This window comes from Neomonachus schauinslandi, chromosome 5, assembly GCF_002201575.2.
Source record: "Neomonachus schauinslandi chromosome 5, ASM220157v2, whole genome shotgun sequence".
Taxonomy (NCBI): Eukaryota; Metazoa; Chordata; class Mammalia; order Carnivora; family Phocidae; genus Neomonachus; species Neomonachus schauinslandi.
Genome location: NC_058407.1, coordinates 52,944,291 through 52,967,258, shown reverse-complemented (window position 1 = coordinate 52,967,258; position 22,968 = coordinate 52,944,291). Strand labels below are relative to the sequence as shown.

The window sequence follows — 22,968 nt, the reverse complement described above, 5'->3', positions numbered from 1 at the left end:
AAAACATCCTCTTCATATTCCTGATCTCAAAACATCAGGGTGTTGCCATGCGTAGTCCTTTAATTTCCTCTTTTCTTTGGTGATTTCCTTCGGTGCCCTAGCTTTTTGCTTTCTGCATATTGATATCTTTTGAATGAATTTATATCTCCTGCCCAGAATTCTCCCTTAATTCCAGTTTCAGTCATTCCATAGCTTCACTTCTGTCTGATAGGAATCTCAGGATATAACATGTATGAAACTAAAGTCTGTCCTTCCTCCTCCAGAAACCTGCTGCCTGTCATTCTTCCCCATCTGAGTGATCACCACTTGTATTGTTTCAATTGCTCAGGCTAAAAACCTTGGTATCATTCAGATTCTCTTTTGTTTCTCACCCTGTGTGTAATCTAGCAGCATATCTTCTAAGCAGTTCTTCAAAATCTGTTCTCAGTCTAACCACTTAACATTGCTTCTCCCTTAGTTTTGATCGCTGCAGAAGCCTAGTCTCCTACCCTTAACATCCTGCAGTTTTCCACTAGCAGCAAAAATGTGAGTTAAATCATTCCACTTCTCTCCACTTCTCAAAACTCAATTGCTTCTCTTATTACTCAGATAAACCAATACTTTCATAGCTCACAAGAGTCTATATAAAGGTCTCATTTCTACCTTGCTCATTTCACTTCAGCCACATTGGTGCACCATGCTGTTCTAAAACAGGCCAGATACATTCCCACCTCAGGGCCTTTTGCACTCCTTTCTTCTCCCTGTAATATTCTTCCCCAATATGTGAGTGGTTTACAAAACTCAATGAAGAGGAAATTCCCATGTCTGTATGTATTGTATTACATATGTAAATATCTGTGTATATTAATAGATAAGTGTCTGAAAGAAGAAATAAACAAATGTTAACAGTGGCTCTCTCTATAGACATTTATATTTTCTAAATTTTTGCAATGAGCAAGAATTATTTATGCAATCAGGGAAAAAGTACTCATTTTTATTAGAAAGACTAAAATGACCTCCCTTCCTCAGCTTCTTCCTCTAGCCTCCTTCCTACATAATGTTCTGTTTCTTGATCTGTGTGCTGGTTATGTGGGTGTGTCCACTTTGGAAATTTATCATTATATACTAATGACCTGTGCATTTACACTTCAATAAAAAGAACAAAAAAAATCCACCAAAATAGAAAGCAATACTGTTAGTATATTTTATGTAATTATTTAAATATTCTGGCTAATTTGCTCTTAAGTTTTCAGATCCACCTTAAGATTTCCTATTTATTTAATACCTTAATGAAAATCTCATTGACTATGACTATTAAAGAACTTCAGCTGCTAAATAGGGCATAAACAGTATTATTAGACTAAATTTAATGATGTAGGATTTCATGATGTAGGATTTCTTCAGAGAACATGTATTATTAGGTTTAGTATTTTAATGTTTCTTTCCAAAACTAACCAGGTGTTCTAAAATGTAGAAGTATTTTATAATTCTTCGTATGTCATTAGGTGTTTTACTGTTTTCTTGAGTCTAAAATAGGCAGGCAAGTTATTAACCAGAATTCAATAGATTTAATAATATTTTCTAATATCTCTTTTTCATGTTTTAAAGATTCATTTAACTTTGTGGCACTGAAACTTAATTACATCTCTACTCTCCAATATGTGGGTACTCCTGTGTCTTATTTTATAGCAAGTTAAGCTGCTCCAGTTTAAAAAAGGCTTTTCCACTCACATAAATGATTTAGAAATAAGGAAAATATATAGTTTTACTGTGAAAACAAATTTTTACCAATACAGACATCCCTTCAAAGAAGGCACTTTCCTTTGTGTCCATATATTCTATTTAATTTTAGTTAACTATTCAAACTGTAAATAACCTAAAATTGGTTGTATTACAGTTAAAAATATTTTCTATCTACAGCATCTCTGGCTCATACTTTTTCTAAATCATAAACATATCATCAGAAGATATATTGAATTTATAGTGTGTAAATAGTTAAAGGTCATCCTGTATAATATAAATTATACTGTGGTGTTATGTGATTGAACTCTTCTCCCTTGAGAGATCTTAGTTTCACCAAGTAATTATCTGTCAGAGTTATAATTACCATTTTGTTCCTAAAAAGCACACCGGGTTGTCTTTATTGTTCTTTATATATGTCCTACATATTTGTTCATCTATTCTTGCTATTATATCAGTATTTTAAATTTAGGATTTTTATGCTAGTGAGCACTTAGCTATGTGTGGTATATTTTAAAATATTTATTATATTTATATATCTTTCCTCAAATCTAGATACAATTGAAAAGGAAATAAGAAAAATCTTCAGTATTCCAGATGAAAAGGAGACCAGATTGTGGAACAAATACATGAGTAATACATTTGAACCACTGAATAAACCAGACAGCACCATTCAGGATGCTGGTTTATACCAAGGACAGGTATTGTTTAGCAGTACTGTTTATTTTAAGCATACTATACATGAAGCTTTTTGGAGTCACAAACTTTATTAATATCTTGACAATATAATGGGTTCTACTGTCTCTGGCTTTGTCTTTCTAACTCATCTCTTCCCTATTCCTGTTGATCACTAGCAGTAAATTTTGCTTCCCTCCTTGAGCTTGAGAATAACCTACTTTTTTTTTTTTTTTAAAGATTTTATTTATTTATTTGAGACAGAATGAGAGACAGAGAGCATGAGAGGGAGGAGGGTCAGAGGGAGAAGCAGACTCCCTGCCGAGCAGGGAGCCCAATGCGGGACTCGATCCCAGGACTCCAGGATCATGACCTGAGCCGAAGGCAGTCGCTTAACCAACTGAGCCACCCAGGCGCCCAGAGAATAACCTTTTTAAAAAGAAATTATTTTCCATCAATAAAACAGCTAATATAATAATATGGGTCTGCAAACTTTCTACAAGGAATCAAATAGTAAATATTTTTGGCTCTGTAGCCTGTATGGTCTCTGTTACAACTACAACTCTTCCATTGTAGTAACACAAAAGTCATGGACGATATGTAAACAACAGGCTTCATTTACAAAAGCAGTCAGTGAGCTAAGTGAACTGTAGTTTGCCAGGCCCTGGTAAGGTATCAACCTCCAATTTGGTCTTTCTTTATAATATAATCCAAAGAAATGAATGTGTTAAGAAATAAAGACATTTAGACATACTCAGCAAGTCCTACTGATTCTACCCTCTAAATATTTCTTGAATTAATCTATTCCATTCTCAGCCCTGTCTTTCAGTAGTGTCTTAACAGGTCCCTCTGTGTCTAGTCTTTTGTATGTCCATTCTCAGTCTTTCATATTTCTGTTAGAACACTCTTTCTAAAATGTAAACCTCGATGTTTCTTTATTGTAAACCTTTCCTGGTTCCCTAACAATTGTAGAATAAAGTCCAGGCACCTTAGCACAGCATGTAAGTCAAGGTTTGACCTTGTGGCTAGTCTTCCAGCATCTTTAGATTATCCTTGCCTCATGATTTATACAATGATTCATACAATACCAAACTGAACTGCTTATAGTTCCCTAAGCATACTATGCTATTCCCAACTCCTGTGCTTTCATCTGTGTTATTCCATCTGCCTGTTGTACCCTTCTTCCCAGTGCCTGCATCCTTCCAGCAAAAAGTCCTTTTAAACATCAAAATATTCAAATTAACCACTCCATTCTGTCATGTAGTCTAATCACATCAGATTGTTCATTCTTCATTCTTCAGATTCCAGCTCAAATGTCACCTCATCTCTTCAGCCTTTCCTGATCTGTTTTTCTCAATATGTATTTGAGGCATAAGGAGTTTTCTACTTTGGGGAAAAAATTACTCCCTTAACTTCATAATGATTTATGTATATGTCTTTTGTGACATTCATTATGTACTTTATTTATACGTTGAGCTTCTCCACTAGACTTTGAGTTCCTTGTTTTAGGACTTCATGTCTATTTATTTTTGTTTTTATTTTTAGTATCTAACACAGCCTGGTCCTCTGATATATGGAGATTTTTATTTTGTTCTGTTTTATTAAAAATAGTTATTGACAGGAGCACCTGGGTGGCCCAGTTAGTTAAGCATCTGACTTCAGCCCAGGTCATGATATCAGGGTCCGGTATCGAGCCCTGCATCTGGCTACCTGCTCAGTGGGGAGTCTGCTTGTCCTTCTTCCTCTGCCCCTTCCCCTGTCTCTTTCTCTCTCATTCTCTCTCTCTCTCTAATACATAAAATCTTTTAAAAAATTATTATTGACATCAGTATTATGATACAAGTTGTGAAAAAAACCCAGAACAACTGAGGAAATTAATTTTTAGTAAATGTCTGCCATATGTCATGTATCGTAATAGGCTATAAAAACAGTGATTTTCATGGGACACCTGGGTGGCTCAGTCGGTTAAGCGGCTGCCTTCGGCTCAGGTCATGATCCCAGGCTCCTGGGATCAAGTTCCGCATCGGGCTTCTTGCTCGGCGGGGAGCCTGCTTCTCTCTCTGCTGCTGTTCCCCCTGCTTGTGCTCTCGCTCTCTCTCTCTCTGATAAATAAATAAAATCTTTAAAAAAAAAATAAAAACAGTGATTTTCAGACTTATTTTAGCTATTATAGTCTTAAATGAAATCTTGCAAAAAGTACTATGTATTATAATCAAAATTTGAGCTAACCTGATTAAAGCTGGAGTAAGGAACTCGGAACTCTCATGGTTAGTTAACACCCCGCTCCTTAGCCAGCCAGTTCCCTCTTTCACTCCTTAGTTACCATCTGTAGGTCTTGAGATAGTTCCAGGAGTACAGTTTGGAATACATAGAATTATTTCTTTAAAACTTTTCAGTGATTGAGCCTATGAAATGGTTTTTATTCTATCCATCATGTGCATTAGAAAACTGAGGCTTAGAGAATTTAAGTAATTTGATGTTCTTGATAGGAATGCATTTATCAGATTACAGGTGACAGTATATTATTTTAATAAGAAGAAGGTTAAATATCCTTACTAACATTTGATCTTTCAAAATAAGAATGTTTCAAAGAACATGCTTTAAATTTTCCAGATTTTGCAAGTTATTTTCTGACTGATGATAAATGAACTAAACATTATCCTGAACTTTTTTTTTTTAAGATCTATTTATTTATTTTAGAGAGAGAGCAAGAGCGAGCAGGGGGAGGGGCAGAGGGAGAAAAAGAAAATCTCCAGCAGACTCCATACTGAGTGCAAAGCCCATCTCAGGGCTCAATCTCACAACCCTGAGATCATGACTTGAGCCTCAGTCAAAAGTCAGACTCTTAACCAACTGAGCTACCCAGGTGCCCCTGTCCTGGACTTTTTAAAATTTTTACTGAAATTAAAGTAAAATGAAACATCAGAAAATAAAACAAAGATACATTATTGAAGAGTTTCCCTCCCAAAATGGTGGTCTTTATCTCTTTCTCTTCCCTTAAGTGTGTGTGTGTGCACACACACACACATTTAATTTAATTTTGAAAACTTTCTAAGAAAATTCTCATCTTGGAGGTTTTAACCATGAGCAAAACTTCATTCAGAAAATAAAATATTGGGCGCCTGGGTGGCTCAGTTGGTTAAGCGACTGCCTTCAGCTCAGGTCATGATCTCAAGGTCCTGGGATCGAGCCCCACATCGGGCTCCCTGCTCAGAGGGGAGCCTGCTTCTCCCTCTCCCACTCCCCCTGCTTGTGTTCCCTCTCTCGCTGTCTCTCTCTCTGTCAAATAAAAGAAATAAAAATCTTAAAAAATAAATAAATAAATAAAATATTTGAGTAAAGGAGTGAATATTAGCATTTCTGATGGCCTTCAATATTAATATCTGTGATTGTAAAAACATGAAATTTTAACATATATACTATTAGGAATTAAATTGTTATGGTTCAACTTTATTTATTTATTTGATTTTTCAGTTTTAGGACCTTCTATTAAAAAGCACACTACAAACAATGATAACTAAATGCATAACTTTGAAATTCTTTGTAACTAAAGCCTTTCATTTTGTAACTGATTTGTCTTCCAAATGACTATGAAGTTTATATATATGCACATATATATGCATAGTATGAAGTATGTATATACACCCACACAAATTTATAATGCTTTAAATGTACTTCAAGGCATGTTTTCTCTCTCTATATATGTAGTTCATATCTAGTTATCTTAATAAGTTGCAGTAATGGAAAACTTCAGCAGTTAAAAATCACTTAATTCAATTTTACAAAAATACATAAATATATGATTATATCAGAATGATATCAGAAAATTGAGGAGAATGATTAATTGTGATAGGGATGAGGAATATGATTAGGGAGGGATTAGGGTAGTAAGTACACAGTGTTCTTATTCTTTATATGCTATGTATACTTCATACATGTTCTTTGAATGTAGGAAATAGTAATTTATTTTTCCTTTTTTATTTAAATTCAATTAACAAATAATGTATTATTTGTTTCAGGGGTACAGGTCTGTGATTCATCAGTCCTATGTAATACCCAGTGCTCATTACAACACACACCCTCCCCAATGTCCATCACCCACTTACCCCATCCCTCCACCCACCTCCCCTCCAGCAACCCTCAGTTTGTGTCCCTTGATTGAGAGTCTCTTATGGTTTGTCTCCCTTTCTGATAACTTTAATATTTTAATTAGTGTACTCTTTGAACAAGCTGGTTCCATGAATTTTTCTGTTGATCAGATCTTTATCATTTGTTGTATGTATTCTGAAACAGGTTTATATTTTACATGGTTAGGATCCAAATGCCAACTTATAAATGGCCTGAAACATTCAGTCCACAAAAGTATTTTACCAAGAGTATGTCGAGTAGGTTACAAAATTGAAACTTTAAGAAAAAGAGTTGAAAGTGAATATCTAGAATGTATTCAAATTTGTAATACCTTGAATTTATTTCAAGGCATGTTCTTATGTTATACTTCTCCCATGGAAATTTGGTTATTAACTTCTTATTGACATTATCATAACATAATTTCTTTTGCTTATTTAGTTATTTTTGCTTAGTTTCTTTGCACAGACTCACACATAGAAAAAACTGGAAAAAAGCCTTTTTTAAACAAGAAGATAAGAGGAAGGATTCTGTTATATTTTAGAATAAAGCATAGCTCTGCCTTGCCCTGTACTTTACATTTATTAGAGTTGCTTTCTGCCTTAACCATGCTGCAGTAAGGAACTTGAATCTGATTCTCACAAATGTGGCTCTATCATTTATACATTAAAAGATTCTATAATTTACATAGTAATAATGTAAATAAAGGCAAATTTTAAAGCCCCAAATAAATTATGTATAATCTGTAATTTGGAATTATCTGTGTCACTCTTTTTCAGGATTTGCGTAATAATAGCCAAGATTATACATCAGTATTTTTAACAACTGTGACCATTTATTGAACATCTGGGGTTTTTTGCATAGTACTATGTTACAGCCTGTGAATAGAAAAGAAGTAGAAAACATATTCCCTAAACTCAAGGAATTTATATTCTATTTATATTGCCCAGCTTTGGCATCAAAATGCAAATACCTCTTCACCTAGTCTACTCTGTCCTTTAAATAATTCCAGATTTACTTTAGTTTCTTAGTGTATCCAGCTAATCTTCTAAAGCTATTTTAACTTTAACTTTTTAAGGAAAAACACTCTTCTATTGTGTCATATTTACAGGTGTTAGTGATAGAACAGAAAAATGAAGATGGAACATGGCCAAGGGGTCCTTCTGCTCCTAAGTAAGTGCTCCCACTTTTTATGGTTGATTGCATGTTTTGAAGGCTTTGATTTCAGATAACAAAATCCAGAATGGTAGAAGATAGCCAATTGTATGTTGCAAGTATATATACCTACTTTATATTTTAATATTTTATTCTCAGTATAGAAGTTATGTGAATTTGTATTTAAATTAATATGCTATAATTTAAAGCCTTCCAAATCAAATCTCTTTTAGAATAAGGTACAGTGTACATATGTTGTAAATATTATGTTGCATTGTCTAATATGTCAAATCACTATTAAGCATTTTGTTTAATACTTTTCAAGCTTTTTGTGTTTTTTTAAAGTATCTGTTAAAGAATACTCTATGAAAATGAATTTGATATGAAAACAATATTTTTATTTATTTAAATGTTTTAGAATATAAAAGCACAAGTAGAGATAGAGGAGTGTAAGAATTGCTTCTGATGGGGGCGCCTGGGTGGCTCAGTTGGTTAAGCGACTGCCTTTGGCTCAGGTCATGATCCTGGAGTCCCTGGATCGAGTCCCGCATCAGGCTCCCTGCTCGGCAGGGAGTCTGCTTCTCCCTCTGGCCCTCCCCCCCTCATGTGCTCTCTCTCATTCTCTCTCTCTCAAATAAATAAATAAAATCTTTAAAAAAAAAAAAAAAGAATTGCTTCTGATGGTAAACAAGGGATGAAAGAATTAGAAATCTTTTAACTTTTTTTTTTTAACATGGTAAAAACCCTTAACTTGAGATCTACCCTCTTAACAAATTTTTAAGTGCACCATACAGTATTGTTAACTGTAAGCACATTGTTGTATAGTAGATCTCTAGAATCTATCCATCTTATGTAACTGAAACTTTATTCCCATTGCTCAGTAATTTCCCATTTTTCCCTTCCCCTAGCCCCTGGCAGCCATCATTGTAGTCTCTCTTTCTATGAGTATTTGACTAGTTTGGATATCTCATATGAGTGGAATCAGGTAGTTTTTGTCTTTCTATGATTGGCTTATTTTACCTAATATAATGTCCCCCAGGTTCATCCATGTTATCACATATGGCAAGATCTCCTTCCTTAAAAAAGACCTACTTCCTTAAAAAAAAAAAAAAAAAGTCCAGATAATATTTCGTTGCATGTATATATATTTTCTTTATCCATTCATCCATCAGTGGACATTTAGGTTGTTTCCCTATCTTGGTATCGTAAATTGTACTGCAGTGAACATGGGCATGTAGTATCTCTTTGAGATGATTCCATTTCCTTTGGATATATACCCAGAAGTGAGATTTCTGAATTGTATGGTACTTCTATTTTTAATTTTTTGAGGAACCCTCATACTGTTTTCCATAGAAGCCACATCATTATACATTTCTACCAACAGTATACAAGTAAGTGTTCCAGTTTCTGCACATCCTTGAGAGCACGTGTTATCTTTTGTTCTTTTGATAATAGCCAGCCTAACAGGTATGAGGTGATATCTCATTGTGGATTGATTTGCATTTCCCCAATAATTACTGAAGTTGAGCATCTGTACCTGTGGACCATTTGTATGCCACTTTTTAATCTGGTTATTTGGGTTTTTTGCCATTGAATTGTAGGAATTTCTTATATATTTTGGATATTAAACCTTTATCAAATACATAGCTTAAAGATTTAAAAATAAGACCTGAAACTAAAACTCTTAGAAGACATCTTAGTGAAAAAGCATCATCATGTCTGCCCAGGCAATGATTTCTTGAATATGACACCAAAACCCAAGCAACGAAAGCAGTAATAATAGACAAATGGGACTACATCAAACTAAAAAGTTTATGCACAGTAAGAGAAACAATAAACAGAGTGAAAACACAACATACAGAATGGGAGAAAATATTTTTAATGGTTTTAGAATGATCAGATCTACACTCCATTATCAAAAACACTTAGTGCTAGTTGTATTTCAATTTCAAACTTTTCAAACCTTTGAAAAGTAATATGGTGCATATGCCACCTATTATTTTAATATATCTGTGGGTTCCAGGGGGACTCTCTTAATCAAACGCATTAATATTCTGCAAATACTCACACTAAGTAGTTTAAAGGACTATAAATAGTTTCGTATCAGTTTAGGCTAGATTGCCCTCAAGTGAATTATAAAATAATTTTTAAATTTTCAGAGCTTTTGGAATTTCAGATTTTCTGATGAGGGATTGTAAACCTATATTTTGAAATCCTTAAAATAATGATTCTTGAATAAATTAAAAATAATTTTTTATTAATTGCTAACCTAGCAAATAAAAGAAAACTGATCTTTAAAACTGAAATGCATGGCCACGCTGAGCCAGCTTTGGGCACTCTGCACACCAGGTGTCCTCTTCTTCCTGTTCTGGTTAGCTGTGGAGGCCCTGAAGACCCTGAACCCCAAGGCCAAGGTGGCCCAAGCCCAGGCGGAACTGGAGATTAACATCAGTGTGGCCCAGGGGCTGCAGGACATGCTGAGCACCAACTTGGGGCTTAAGGACACCGTGAAGATGCTTGTTTCTGGTTCTGGAGACATCAAGCTTACTGAAGATGGCAATATGCTGCTTCATGAAATGCAAATTCAACACCCAACAGCCTCCTTAATAGCCAAAGTGGCAACAACCTAGGATGACATAACTGGTGATGGTACCACTTCCAATGTCTTAATCATTGGAGAGCTACTGAAACAGGTGGATCTCTACATTTCTGAAAGTCTTCATCCCAGAATAATAACAGAAGGACTTGAAGCTGCAAAGGAAAAGGCACTTCAGTTTTTGGAACAAGTGAAAGTAAGCAAAGAAATGGACTGGGAAACACTTACAAATGTGGCCAGAACATCTCTACCTCCTAAAGTACATGCTGAACTTCCTGATACCTTAATAGAAGCTGTAGTGAACTTCATTTTCGTCATTAAAAAACAAGGTGAACCTGTTGACCTTTTAATGTTTGAGATCATGGAAATGAAACAGAAATCTGAAACTGATACAAGCTTAATCAGAGGTCTTGTTTAGACCATGGGACACACATCCTGATGGGGGGAAAAAAAAGAAGAAGAAGATGCATACATCCTCACATGCACTGTGTCATTAGAATATGAAAAAACAGAAGTGAATTCTTTTTTTAAAGAGTTCAGAAGAAGAGGAACTTGTAAAAGCTGAAAGAAAATTCCTTGAAGATAGAGTTAAAAAATAATAGAACTGAAAAAGAAAGTCTGTGTGATTCAGATAAAAGATTCATTCAAAAGGGAATTGACCCCTTTTCTTCAGATGCTCTTGCATAGAGTTAAAAGGAGAAATATGGAAAGGCTGACTCTTGTTTGTGGCGGAGTAGCTCTAAGTTCTTTTGATGACCTAAATCCTGATTGTTTTGGACATGCAGGACTTGTCTGTGAGTATACGTTGGGAGAAGAGAAATTCACCTTTATTGAAAAATAACAATAACAATAATAAAATAAAATAAAAAATAAATAAAAATAACAATCCTCACTCCATCATGTTATTGGTCAAAGGACCAAATAAGCACACACTCACTCAAATCAAAGATGCAATAAGGGATGGTTTGAGGGCTGTTAAAAATGCTATTGATGATGGCTTTGTAGTTCTAGGTGCTGGGGCAGTGGAGGTGGCAATAACAAAAGCCTTGATTAAATATAAGCCCATTGTAAAGGGCAGGGCCCAGCTTGGAGTCCAAGCATTTGCTGATGCATTGCTCATTATTCCCAAGGTTCTTGCTCAGAACTCTGGTTTTGACCTTCAGGAAACACAAGTTCAAGCAGAACATTCAGAATCAGGTCAGTTTGTGGGTGTGGACTTGAATACAGGTGAGCCAGTGGTAGCAGCCGATGTAGACATATGGGATAACTATTGTGTAAAGAATAGCTTTACACAGTCCTGCATTGTGATTGCCACCAACATTCTCCTGGTTGGTGAGATCATGAGAGCCAGAATGTCTTCTTGAAAAGGCTGAATTGAAGCTTCCCTTGTGTCATCTGAATCATGAAGACTCTACAGAGTGGTCCTAAGAAAAGCTCTGGAATTTTTGTCCAAGTTTCAAATGATTTTCAAAAGCATTTTCTTTTCCCATATGAAAAAAAGAGAACACTGACGCTAAAATTCTGAAGTTCTGAAATTATAATTACAGTATTTTTTTAAATTGCACTTCAGTGTACACACATTAAGTAGGCCGTTTTTACCCAATGAACAGGATGTTTTGCTTTAGCTTCAGTGTTATAAAGGTACCAAGTTAGATAAGTATATGTTATCTACCTTGTTATTAAATGTTACTTGAAAAAAAACAACAAAAAAATGAAATTCACCTTTAATGAGTGGTTCTCTATCCTTTTTAACTTAGGTGAAGTTTTTTCATTTAAGTGTTTTATGAGTCTGTACTAAGTATATTAATTACATTTTATATTACTCCACTTAGGATTTAAGGGTAGAACTTAGTTTAAGAAGATATTGAAAGCACATGGTAGAATCATGTAAATTTCTTTACTGATGAAGTTTTAGAAGTTAGAAATGTTTTCTTTGTGAATATTTACTTTTAGTCTTTAGATTAGAACGACTCTTGTTTTTTTTTCTAGCTTATCTTTAGATTGTTAAGTACTTGTTATAGTTATATAGTTAGTACTTTGAAATTTCAAAGTTGCTTGTGCCTTGATAAGTACCTTGAGTTCTAAGGATTTAGAGATCTTTTCTACCTAAGATTATTGATTTTTCACTTGAAAGATAAAACATTATTTTCTTTTATTACCATATCACAATAAATGTTGGTGAATGAAAGCACTGCTAGAAATGTGCTGGAGTTCCATTCTTCACTGAATCACCCAGAGTAATAGGAAACCCAAATTTCAAAGCATGAAAAGTTAAGTATCTACTTACTATAAAATGTGCCTAATACCATGTAATAGAATGTCATAAATTGCCCAGTGATAGTTTATTAGAATACAAAAAAAAAAATTTTTTTTTTTTGAAATTAGCATCGGTGTATGAAAAGACTCTCTCTGTAAACTAAGAATAAAAGGAAATTCTCCTAACTCAATAAAGTCCATATACCCAAAGTCTATAGCAAACATTATATTGAGAAATTTTGAACACAAACCAAATAGGATTGGAAGTTAGAAAAAGAAAAAAAATTCACTACTTGCATATGATACAGTCATCTACGTAAAACCCAAAACCCATCAGCAGACTACTAAACCTGAGAAAATTCAGCAAGATTCTCTAAGACTAAATTTGTTAAATTAGGGGCGCCTGGATGGCTCAGTCGGTTAAGCATCTGCCTTTGGCTCAGGTCATGATCCCAGGGTCCTGGGATCAAGCCCTATGTCTAGCTCCCTGCTCAGTGGGGAGTCTGCTTCTCCATCTGCCCCTTCCCCCACTCATGCATGCTCTCTCTCTCAAATACAATCTTTTAAGAAATTATAAAAATTAATGTTTTTTTAATCTCATCTTTTTAATTATGCTAATCACCATACATTACATCATTAGTTTTTGATGTAGTGTTCCATGATTCATTGTTTGCGTATAACACCCAGTGCTCCATTCAGTACGTGCCCTCTTTAATACCCATCACCAGGCTAACCCATCCCCCCACCCCCCTCCCCTCTAGAACCCTCAGTTTGTTTCTCAGAGTCCATAGTCTCTCATGGTTCGTCTCCCGCTCCAATTTCCCCCCTTCATTTTTCCCTTCCTGATATCTTCTCTTTTTTTAATATATATTATAAAAAATTAATATGTTTTTATACCCAGAGGTCAGCAGCCTTTTTTATAAAGCACCAGATAATATTTTCAGCTTGTGGGCCATATGGTACCTGACTCAACTTAACTCTACCAATATAGCTGCTTTCAAACTATGACATTATGTCACCAAATGGGTGTGACTATGTTCCAGTAAACCTTTATTTACAAAAAAATATGGCAAACTGGAATTAGCTTGTGAGCCATAGATTTCTGACCCCTGCTATATACCATTAGTAACCCACTTAGAAAATAGCAGTGCTATGAATTGTGTAAGACTGTTGAATCACAGACCTGTACCTCTAAAACAAATAATACATTATATGTTTAAAAAAAAGAAGAAGAAGAAGATAGCAGGAAGGGAAGAATGAAGGGGGGGAAATTGGAGGGGGAGATGAACCATGAGAGACTATGGACTCTGAGAAACAAACTGAGGGTTCTAGAGGGGAAAGGGGTGGGGGGATGGGTTAGCCTGGTGATGGGTATTAAAGAGGGCACATACTGCATGGAGCAATGGGTGTTATACGCAAACAGTGAATCATGGAACACTACATCAAAAACTAATAATGGGGGCGGCCTGGGTGGCTCAGTTGGTTAAGCGACTGCCTTTGGCTCAGGTCATGATCCTGGAGTCCCGGGATCGAGTCCCGCATCAGGCTCCCTGCTCAGCAGGGAGTCTGCTTCTCCCTCTGACCCTCCTCCCTCTCATGCTCTCTGTCTCTCATTCTCTCTCTCTCTCTCAAATAAATAAATAAAATCTTTAAAAAAAAAAGAAGAAAAATATTTCATTAAAAAAAAACTAATGTATGGTGATTAACATATAATAAAAAAAATAGTATAACAAAGATTAACCTGATTAGGAATGCATAAAACCTTCATGGGAAATAACTAACTTTATAAAGACAAAAGATTATCATGTACAATATGCCTTAACCTAGTGATGCCTGTTTCTCTAAATGTATCATGTCACTGTCTCCTATTAAAAATTCTATCCTGGGGGCGCCTGGGTGGCTCAGTTGGTTAAGCGACTGCCTTCAGCTCAGGTCATGATCCTGGAGTCCCGGGATTGAGTCCCGCATCGGGCTCCCTGCTCGGCAGGGAGTCTGCTTCTCCCTCTGACCTTCCCCCCTCTCATGCTCTCTCTCTATCTCATTGTCTCTCAAATGAATAAATAAAATCTTTAAAAAAAAAAAATTCTATCCTGACTTTGTGTGTGTGTGTGAGAAACTTCACAAACTCATTCTAAAATTAACATTTACCAATAAAGGTCCAAGATTAAGTCACTTTCAATAAAGAAGAGGAAGGAAGTACTGGACCTATTAGACAGTGAGGATTACTACGAAGTTATAATAATGAAAACAGTATGATGCTAGCAAAAGAAAGACCAAATACACTGGAATAAATTAATGAGCTCAAAAAAAAAAAAAACCACCTCATGTATATATGAGAACTTGATTAAGTGGCACCCCTAAGGAGTAAGAAACAGATTGCTTAAAGCAGATGGATGCTTAGATTTTATTAGGAGAGCTAGCTATTTGTAGGAAAAAACAGGATCACTACATTACACATGATAAACTCAAAAAATATAAATTTGGGGGCACCTGGGTGGCTCATTCTGTTGAGCATCCACATCTAGGTTTCAGCTCAGGTCATGATCTTAGAGGATGAGCCCTGCATTGGGCTGCTTACTCAGCAGGGAGTCCGCTTGAGGATTCTCTCCCCCTGCTCCTCTCCCACTTGTGTGTGCTCTCCTGCACTCTAAAATAAATAGATAAATCTTTAAAAAAAAAAAAAAAAAGGAAACATAAAACGTCAAAGCTCATAAGAAATTTCAGAGAATATCTGTATTTTAGGAACAGAGAACATAATGTGAAAATTAGTGGGTTTGATTACATCAAAATTAAGTATTTCTGTTATAGGAACCATACATTGAAGTGAAAGGTCAAATGTCAGTTTTTTAATATCTAAAACCTACATGAGAATAATACCTATAATGTAGAAAGAACTGCTATACAGTAACAGAAACAAAGCAGAAATCTAAAAAATAAATGAAAGAGGGGCACCTGGCTGACTCAGTCCTTTAAGAGTCTGACTATTGGTTTTGGCTCAGGTCATGATCTCATGGTGGTGAGATTGAGCCCAGAATGAGGCTCCATGCTCAGTGTGGAGCCTGCTTAAGATTCTCACTGTCCCTCTCTCTCTGCCCCTCCCCCCCCCAAAAAAAGGAAAGAGAAAAATGAATGGTGGTATGCTGTAGAATACCAATGCAGCAAGTAGAAGTAACAATGGTGAGATCTTTAAAACTGGATATGGTTAAAATATACAGTTGAGAGAAAAGAAAAAACAAAGTGATATTTTTAATTCAGTACTATTTATGTAAATTTAAAACAACACATTACATGAAAATATATTTAAGAATGTAACGAAAGCACTTAGAGTAGAGAAAAATAGTACAGATTAGAAAAATAAAAGTTTAAAGAATTACCACTTTTATTTATATGTCTATAAGTAAAGTAAGCATTTTTTCTGGATGAAGGCCAGCTTTAAAAAGTGGAATTCTGTGTATTTATTGAAGTCACATTATAAGCACTTGTAACTTAGACAAATTTAACTCCAGCAGAGGGCTTGTAATCTTAGGCCCTCAAGAAAGAAATTTCAAGATATTAATATATAGAACATTCTGGGGGCGCCTAGGTGACTCAGTCATTAAGCGTCTGCCTTCGGCTCAGGTCATGATCCCAGGGTCCTGGGATTGAGCCCCGCATCAGGCTCCCTGCTCAGCGGGAGCCTGCTTCTCCCTCTCCCACTCCCCCTGCTTGTGTTCCCTCTCTTGCTGTGTCTCTCTCTGTCAAATAAATAAATAAAATTTTTTAAATTTTATATATATAGAGAGAGAATATTCTGTTTTATAAACTCAAAATTGCTATTTTATCTGTCAGGATATAACCCCTGGTCCTCAACATGGTGTGAAGATACTAGTAGTTCTAATAAACATCACTAACCTGGGATTTGTCCAGTGCTCATATTGCTTACTACATACCCAGTTCCTACATAGAGTATCAAAAGTTGAAGGAAAAACATTACAAGTTGTAATATGGTGATAGAAGAAAGAATCACTGTTGAGTTTGTTAAAAATGGTTTCCTAGGCCCCATCACCATCTAATTTGGTAGCACTGGGTGGAGTGGAGCTCCTGAATTAACGGTTCTAGTAAGTTCACAGGTGATTCTAATGCTTTTGGTCTTAGAATCACATTTTGAGACATTTTGTAGATAATGTTTCTTAATATTTACTGTGTGGACCACCATAGGATGAACAGAATATAAAGATAAATCTTTATGTTGGGCCCAGGAATCTGCATTTTTAGGTGCCGCTTATGAACAAGTAGGCATATGTTTCCTGAAACAGAAGAATGTCCTGGGCCCAGTTTTATCAGAATTGAGACCATATATCCTCAGCTAAAACTAAATTTTTGTGCTACTTGATTGAGAAGAAATGCTAAATATTAAAAAATGTTAAGGGTAAAATACAATTTTGTTTAAAACATGTAGTCCTGTAGTTACAAAAATGCACATACCCTGAAACAACTCAAAATCTGTATTAGAAATCTAAAGCTACCAAAAAAATATTCAAGAGTTTTCTGTCTGGATTTTTCTGCTAGATACCGTGTGATTTGAAATTTACGTCTTTATATTCATGTTATATTTTTAAAATACTCAAGTGCTTAGTTTTTTCAGAACTTGCATTTCTAGTCTAGTTTTTCTGATTTCTTACAACCTCTCAAAACATAGTGTTTTGCAGTAATACCTTAGAAAAGTCTTAACCTGAGGTTTTCTGTTTTGTTAAATTTGACATGTTGGCATCAGGTACATAGTGTAATTATTCAGTGAGAGATATATGCCTAGTTAAATCTTGTATTTCTAAAAAAATATTTTAAAGTAGAATAATTGTAAAAGCATAGCAGTTCCTAAAGAGACAAGAAACCTAATCAATAGATTATACTCCCTTACTTTCCAGAGTTTGTTGAATGTTAACAATTTATCCCTTAGCCATAGCTTCTGAGACACAACTCTATTAAATTTTGACTAAGTTGTACAATTAATTTTTTTCTGTATGGTTTTATTTAGGTATAGTTATTTCAAAGAATGGCTTTAGATTATTAATATTACAGAAAAAACCCTAAATTCCTCTTGTGGGAGTAAGCACATTCAGACATTTTCATTAATTCAAAAATATTGACAAAAGACATGTAATTAAGTATCTTGTGAATAAAAGTTAAGGGTCATCGATGATTGTGAAAAGGCAGTTTTCATGGGCTAGAAAACATCCAAAGAAGAATCCAAAATTAACTACATAAGGCATGAGAGGCCAAAAATAATCAAATGGAAAACTAAGCTAGTAGTTCTTACTCATACATTGTCTTTCTGCCATCTGTGTTGTTCCAATTAACAAAATACCAAATTGGTGACCAAAACACTAAGTATAAACTTAATCTGGTGCCATATTAGTTTTTTGTTATTTGAATATATACCTCCTTTCCTAGGTATTTGTCACCTAAAGATAGGCATCATAATAATGTTAAAAAGAAGTTCCTGTGTGCTATTTACCAAATAAACTGCTTTTTTCTGGTTATTTTAACTATCCAAACTCCAAATCCTTTTTAGAAATGCTTGTGCCTACACATAAACACACTCCCAATGACTGTACATTGAGGTTTCTCATTTTAATACTCATTAAGATCCTGAGTTTATATGCACACTCCTTTGAAATGCTTAAAATGCACATGGATTAAATAAATCTTTCCTTCTGCTAGACACTGTACCAACTTTCTGTTGTGGAAAGATAATTTCAATCTAGTTACCCGTACCACGTCTCCCAAGTTTTGCCAAAAGCATGGTCACAGTTGAGTTCAGTAACTAGTGTTAGATTTGAAATTTAAAAGCTGTATCCAGATTTAATTGAAGTTACGAAATTTAGACAGTATATTTTATGCATAAATGAATATAATTTAAGTTTATGAGTTTTATATAGATGCTTGATATGTACAGGTACTCACAAATAATTATTGAATATTTTCTTTTTTTTTTTTTGTTCCCTGGTTTGATCCAAAAAGGATTTGAGCAATTTGCAGTAATACACATGAGTCAAGGTTAACTATATGAATAGATACAGAAATCACTCAAATGTAAAATAAATTTGGTCACTGTAAGGTGAAACCAGAGAAGTTAGCTGGCAGGAGCAAGTAAGGGCTTTTGAAGTTATCAAAATTGATCTGCAAATGTATGGACTTGTTTTGGGTCCTGATTCAAATCAAACTGGGGAGAAAAGATACTTTTTTTTTTTACTTTTTTTATGGTTATATTAATCACCATACATTACATCATTAGTTTTTGATGTACCGTTCCATGATTTGTTGTTTGTGCATAACACCCAGTGCTCCATGCAGAACGTGCACTCATTAATACCCATCACCAGGCTAACCCATCCTCCCACCCCCCTCCCCTCTAGAACCCTCAATTTGTTTTTCAGAGTCCATCATCTCTCATGGTTCATCTCCCCCTCCAATTTCCCCCCCTTCATTCTTCCCCTCCTGCTATCTTCTTTTTTTTTTTTTCTTAACATATATTGCATTATTTGTTTCAGAGGTACAGATCTGTGATTCAACAGTCTTACACAATTCACAGCACTCACCATAGCACATACACTCCCCGGTGTCTATCACCCAGCCACCCCATCCCTCCCACCCCCACCACTCCAGCAACCCTCAGTTTGTTTCCTGAGATTAAGAATTCCTCATATCAGTGAGGTCATATGATACATGTCTTTCTCTGATTGACTTGTTTCGCTCAGCATAACACCCTCCAGTTCCATCCACGTCGTTGCAAATGGCAAGATCTCATTCCTTTTGATGGCTGCATAATATTCCATTGTGTGTGTGTGTGTGTGTGTGTGTGTGTGTGTGTGTGTGTGTGTGTCTATCACATCTTCTTTATCCATTCATCTGTCGATGGACATCTTGGCTCTTTCCACAGTTTGGCTATTGTGGACATTGCTGCTATAAACATCGGGGTGCGTGTACCCCTTTGGATCCCAACATTTGTATCTTTGGGGTAAATACCCAGTAGTGCAATTGCTGGACCATACGGTAGCTCTATTTTCAACTTTTTGAGGAACCTGCATACTGTTTTCCAGAGTGGCTGCACCAGCTTGCATTCCCACCAACAGTGTAGGAGGGTTCCCCTTTCTCCACATCCCTGCCAACATCTGTCGTTTCCTGACTTGTTAATTTTAGCCATTCTGACTTGTGTGAGGTGGTATCTCATTGAGGTTTTGATTTGGATTTCCCTGATGCCGAGCAATGTTGAGCACTTTTTCATGTGTCTGTTGGCCATTTGGATGTCTTCTTTGGAAAAAGGTCTCTTCATGTCTCCTGCCCATTTCTTGCTTGGATTCTTTGTTCTTTGGGTGTTGAGTTTGATAAGTTCTTTATAGATTTTGGATACTAGCCCTTTATCTGATATGTCATTTGCAAATATCTTCTCCCATTCTGTCGGTTGTCTTTTGGTTTTGTTGACTGTTTCCTTTGCTGTGCAAAGCTTTTTATCTTGATGAGGTCCCAATAGTTCATTTTTGCTCTTGCTTCCCTTGCCTTTGGCAATGTTTCTAGGAAGAAGTTGTTGCAGTGAGGTCGAAGAGATTGCTGCCTGTGTTCTCCTCTAGAATTTTGATGAACTCCTGTCTCACATTTTGTCTTTCCTCCATTTTGAGTCTATTTTTGTGTGTGGTGTAAGGAAATGGTCCAGTTTCATTCTTCTGCATGTGGCTGTCCAATTTTTCCAACATCTGTTGAAGAGACTGTCTTTTTTCCATGGGACATTCTTTCCTGCTTTGTCAAAGATGAGTTGACCATAGAGTTGAGGGTCCATTTCTGGGCTCTCTATTCTATTCCATTGATCTATGTGTCTGTTTTTGTGCCAGTACCATACTGTCTTGATGATGACAGCTTTGTAATAGAGCTGGAAGTCCGGAATTGTGATGCCGCCAGCTTTGCTTTTCTTTTTCAACATTCTTCTGGCTCTTCAGGGTCTTTTCTGGTTCCATACAAATTTTAGGATTATTTGTTCCATTTCTTTGAAAAAAGTGGATGGTATTTTGATGGGGATTGCATTGAATGTGTAGATTGCTCTAGGTAGCATTGACATCTTCACAATATTTGTTCTTCCAATCCATGAGCATGGAACATTTTTCCATTTCTTTGTGTCTTCCTCAATTTCTTTCATGAGTATTTTATAGTTTTCTGAGTACAGATCCTTTGCCTCTTTGGTTAGATTTATTCCTAGGTATCTTATGGTTTTGGGTGTAATTGTAAATGGGATCAACTCCTTAATTTGTCTTTCTTCTGTCTTGTTGTTGGTGTATAGGAATGCCACTGATTCTGTGCATTGATTTTATATCCTGCCACTTTACTGAACTCCTGTATGAGTTCTAGCAGTTTTGGGGTGGAGTCTTTTGGGTTTTCCACATAAAGTATCATATCATCTGCAAAAAGTGAGAGTTTCACTTCTTCTTTGCGGATTCGGATGCCTTTTATTTCCTTTTGTTGTCTGATTGCTGAGGCTAGGACTTCTAGTTCTATGTTGAACAGCAGTGGTGATAGTGGACATCCCTGCCACGTTCCTGACCTTAGGGGGAAAGCTCTCAGTTTTTCCCCATTGAGAATGATGTTCGCTGTAGGTTTTTCATAGATGGCTTTTATGATATTGAGGTATGTACCCTCTATCCCTATACTCTGAAGAGTTTTGATCAAGAAAGGATGTTGTACTTTGTCAGATGCTTTTTTTGCATCTATGGAGAGGATCATATGATTCTTGTTCTTTCATTTATTGTATCATGTTGATTGATTTGCGGATGTTGAACCAACCTTGCAGCCGAGGGATAAATCCCACTTGGTCGTGGTGAATAATCCTTTTAATGTACTCTTGGATCCTTTTGTCTAGTATTTTGGGGAGAATTTTTGCATCCATGTTCATCGGGGATATTGGTCTGTAATTCTCCTTTTTGATGGTGTCTTTGTCTGGTTTGGGGATCAAGGTAGTGGTGGCCTCATAAAACGAGTTTGGAAGTTTTCCTTCCATTTCTGTTTTTTGGAACAGTTTCAGAAGAATAGGTATTAATTCTTCTTGAAATGTTTGGTAGAATTCCCCTGGGAAGCCATCTGGCCCTGGGCTTTTGTTTGTTGGGAGATTTTTGATGACTACTTCAATTTCCTTAGTGGTTATAGGTCTGTTCAGGTTTTCTATTTCTTCCTGGTTCAGTTTTGGTAGTTGATACATCTCTAGGAATGCATCCATTCCTTCCAGATTATCTAATTTGCTGGCATAGAGTTGCTCATAATATGTTCTTATAATTGTTTGTATTTCTTTGGTGTTGGTTGTGATCTCTCCTCTTTCATTCATGATTTTGTTGCTTTGGGTCATTTCTCTTTTCTTTTTGATAAGTAGGATGCTCTTTAGCCTCCATGTATTTGAGTTCTTTCTGACTTTCCTCTTGTGATTGAGTTCTAGTTTCAAAGCATTGTGGTCTGAAAATAGGCAGGGAATGATCCCAATCTTTTGGTACCGGTTGAGACCTGATTTATGACCTAGGATGTGATCTATTCTGGAGAATAGAGAAGAATGTGTATTCCGTTGCTTTGGGATGGAATGTTTTGAATATGTCTGTGAAGTCCATTTGGTCCAGTGTGTCATTTAAAGTCTTTATTTCCTTGTTGATCTTTTGCTTAGATGATCTGTCCATTTCAGTGAGGGGGGTGCTAAAGTCCCCCACTTTATTGTATTGTTGTCAATGTGTTTCTTTGCTTTTGTTATTAATTGCCTTATATAATTGGCTGCTCCCATGTTAGGGGCATAGGTATTTACAATTGTTAGATCTTCTTGTTGGATAGACCCTTTAAGTAGGTTATAGTGTCCTTCCTCATCTCTTATTACAGTCTTTGGTTTAAAATCTAATTTGTCTGATATAAGGATTGTCACCCCAGCTTTCTTTTGGTGTCCATTAGCATGGTAAATGCTTTTCCACCCCCTCACTTTCAATCTGGGGGTGTCTTTGGGTCTATAATGAGTCTCTTGCAGACAGCATATCGATGGGTCTTGTTTTTTAATCCAATCTGATAGCCTGTGTCTTTTGATTGGGGCATTTAGCCCATTTACATTCAGGGTAACTATTGAAAGATATGAATTTAGTGCCATTGTATTGCCTGTAAGGTGACTGTTACTGTATATTGTCTGTGTTCCTTTCTGGTCTATGTTGCTTTTAGGGTCTCTCTTTGCTTAGAGGACCCTTTTCAGTATTTCTTGTAGGGCTGGTTTCGTGTTTGCAAATTCCTTTAGTTTTTGTTTGTCCTGGAAGCTTTTTATCTCTCCTTCAATTTTCAATGACAGCCTAGCTGGATATAGTATTCTTGGCTGCATATTTTTCTCATTTAGTGCTCTGAAGATATCCTGCCAGTCCTTTCTGGCCTGCCAGGTCTCTGTGGATAGGTCTTTTGCCAATCTA

The 22,968-nt window shown here is 35.9% G+C and overlaps 1 protein-coding gene and 1 pseudogene across 3 annotated transcripts in view; both read left to right on the top strand.

Moving 5' to 3' along the window:
• USP15 (ubiquitin specific peptidase 15) overlaps positions 1–22,968 on the top strand; it is a 127,758-nt gene that overhangs the window by 44,768 nt on the left and 60,022 nt on the right. For both annotated transcript variants that reach the window (XM_021678691.2, XM_021678692.2), the window contains exons 5-6: positions 2,275–2,420; positions 7,631–7,692. In XM_021678691.2, coding sequence (XP_021534366.1) covers positions 2,275–2,420; positions 7,631–7,692 — 208 coding nt within the window. The remainder of the gene's footprint in view (positions 1–2,274; positions 2,421–7,630; positions 7,693–22,968) is intronic.
• Positions 9,914–11,634, top strand: LOC110570622 (annotated as a pseudogene). The gene is made up of 2 exons (XR_006540078.1): positions 9,914–11,109; positions 11,150–11,634. The product of XR_006540078.1 is annotated as a T-complex protein 1 subunit zeta-like (transcript).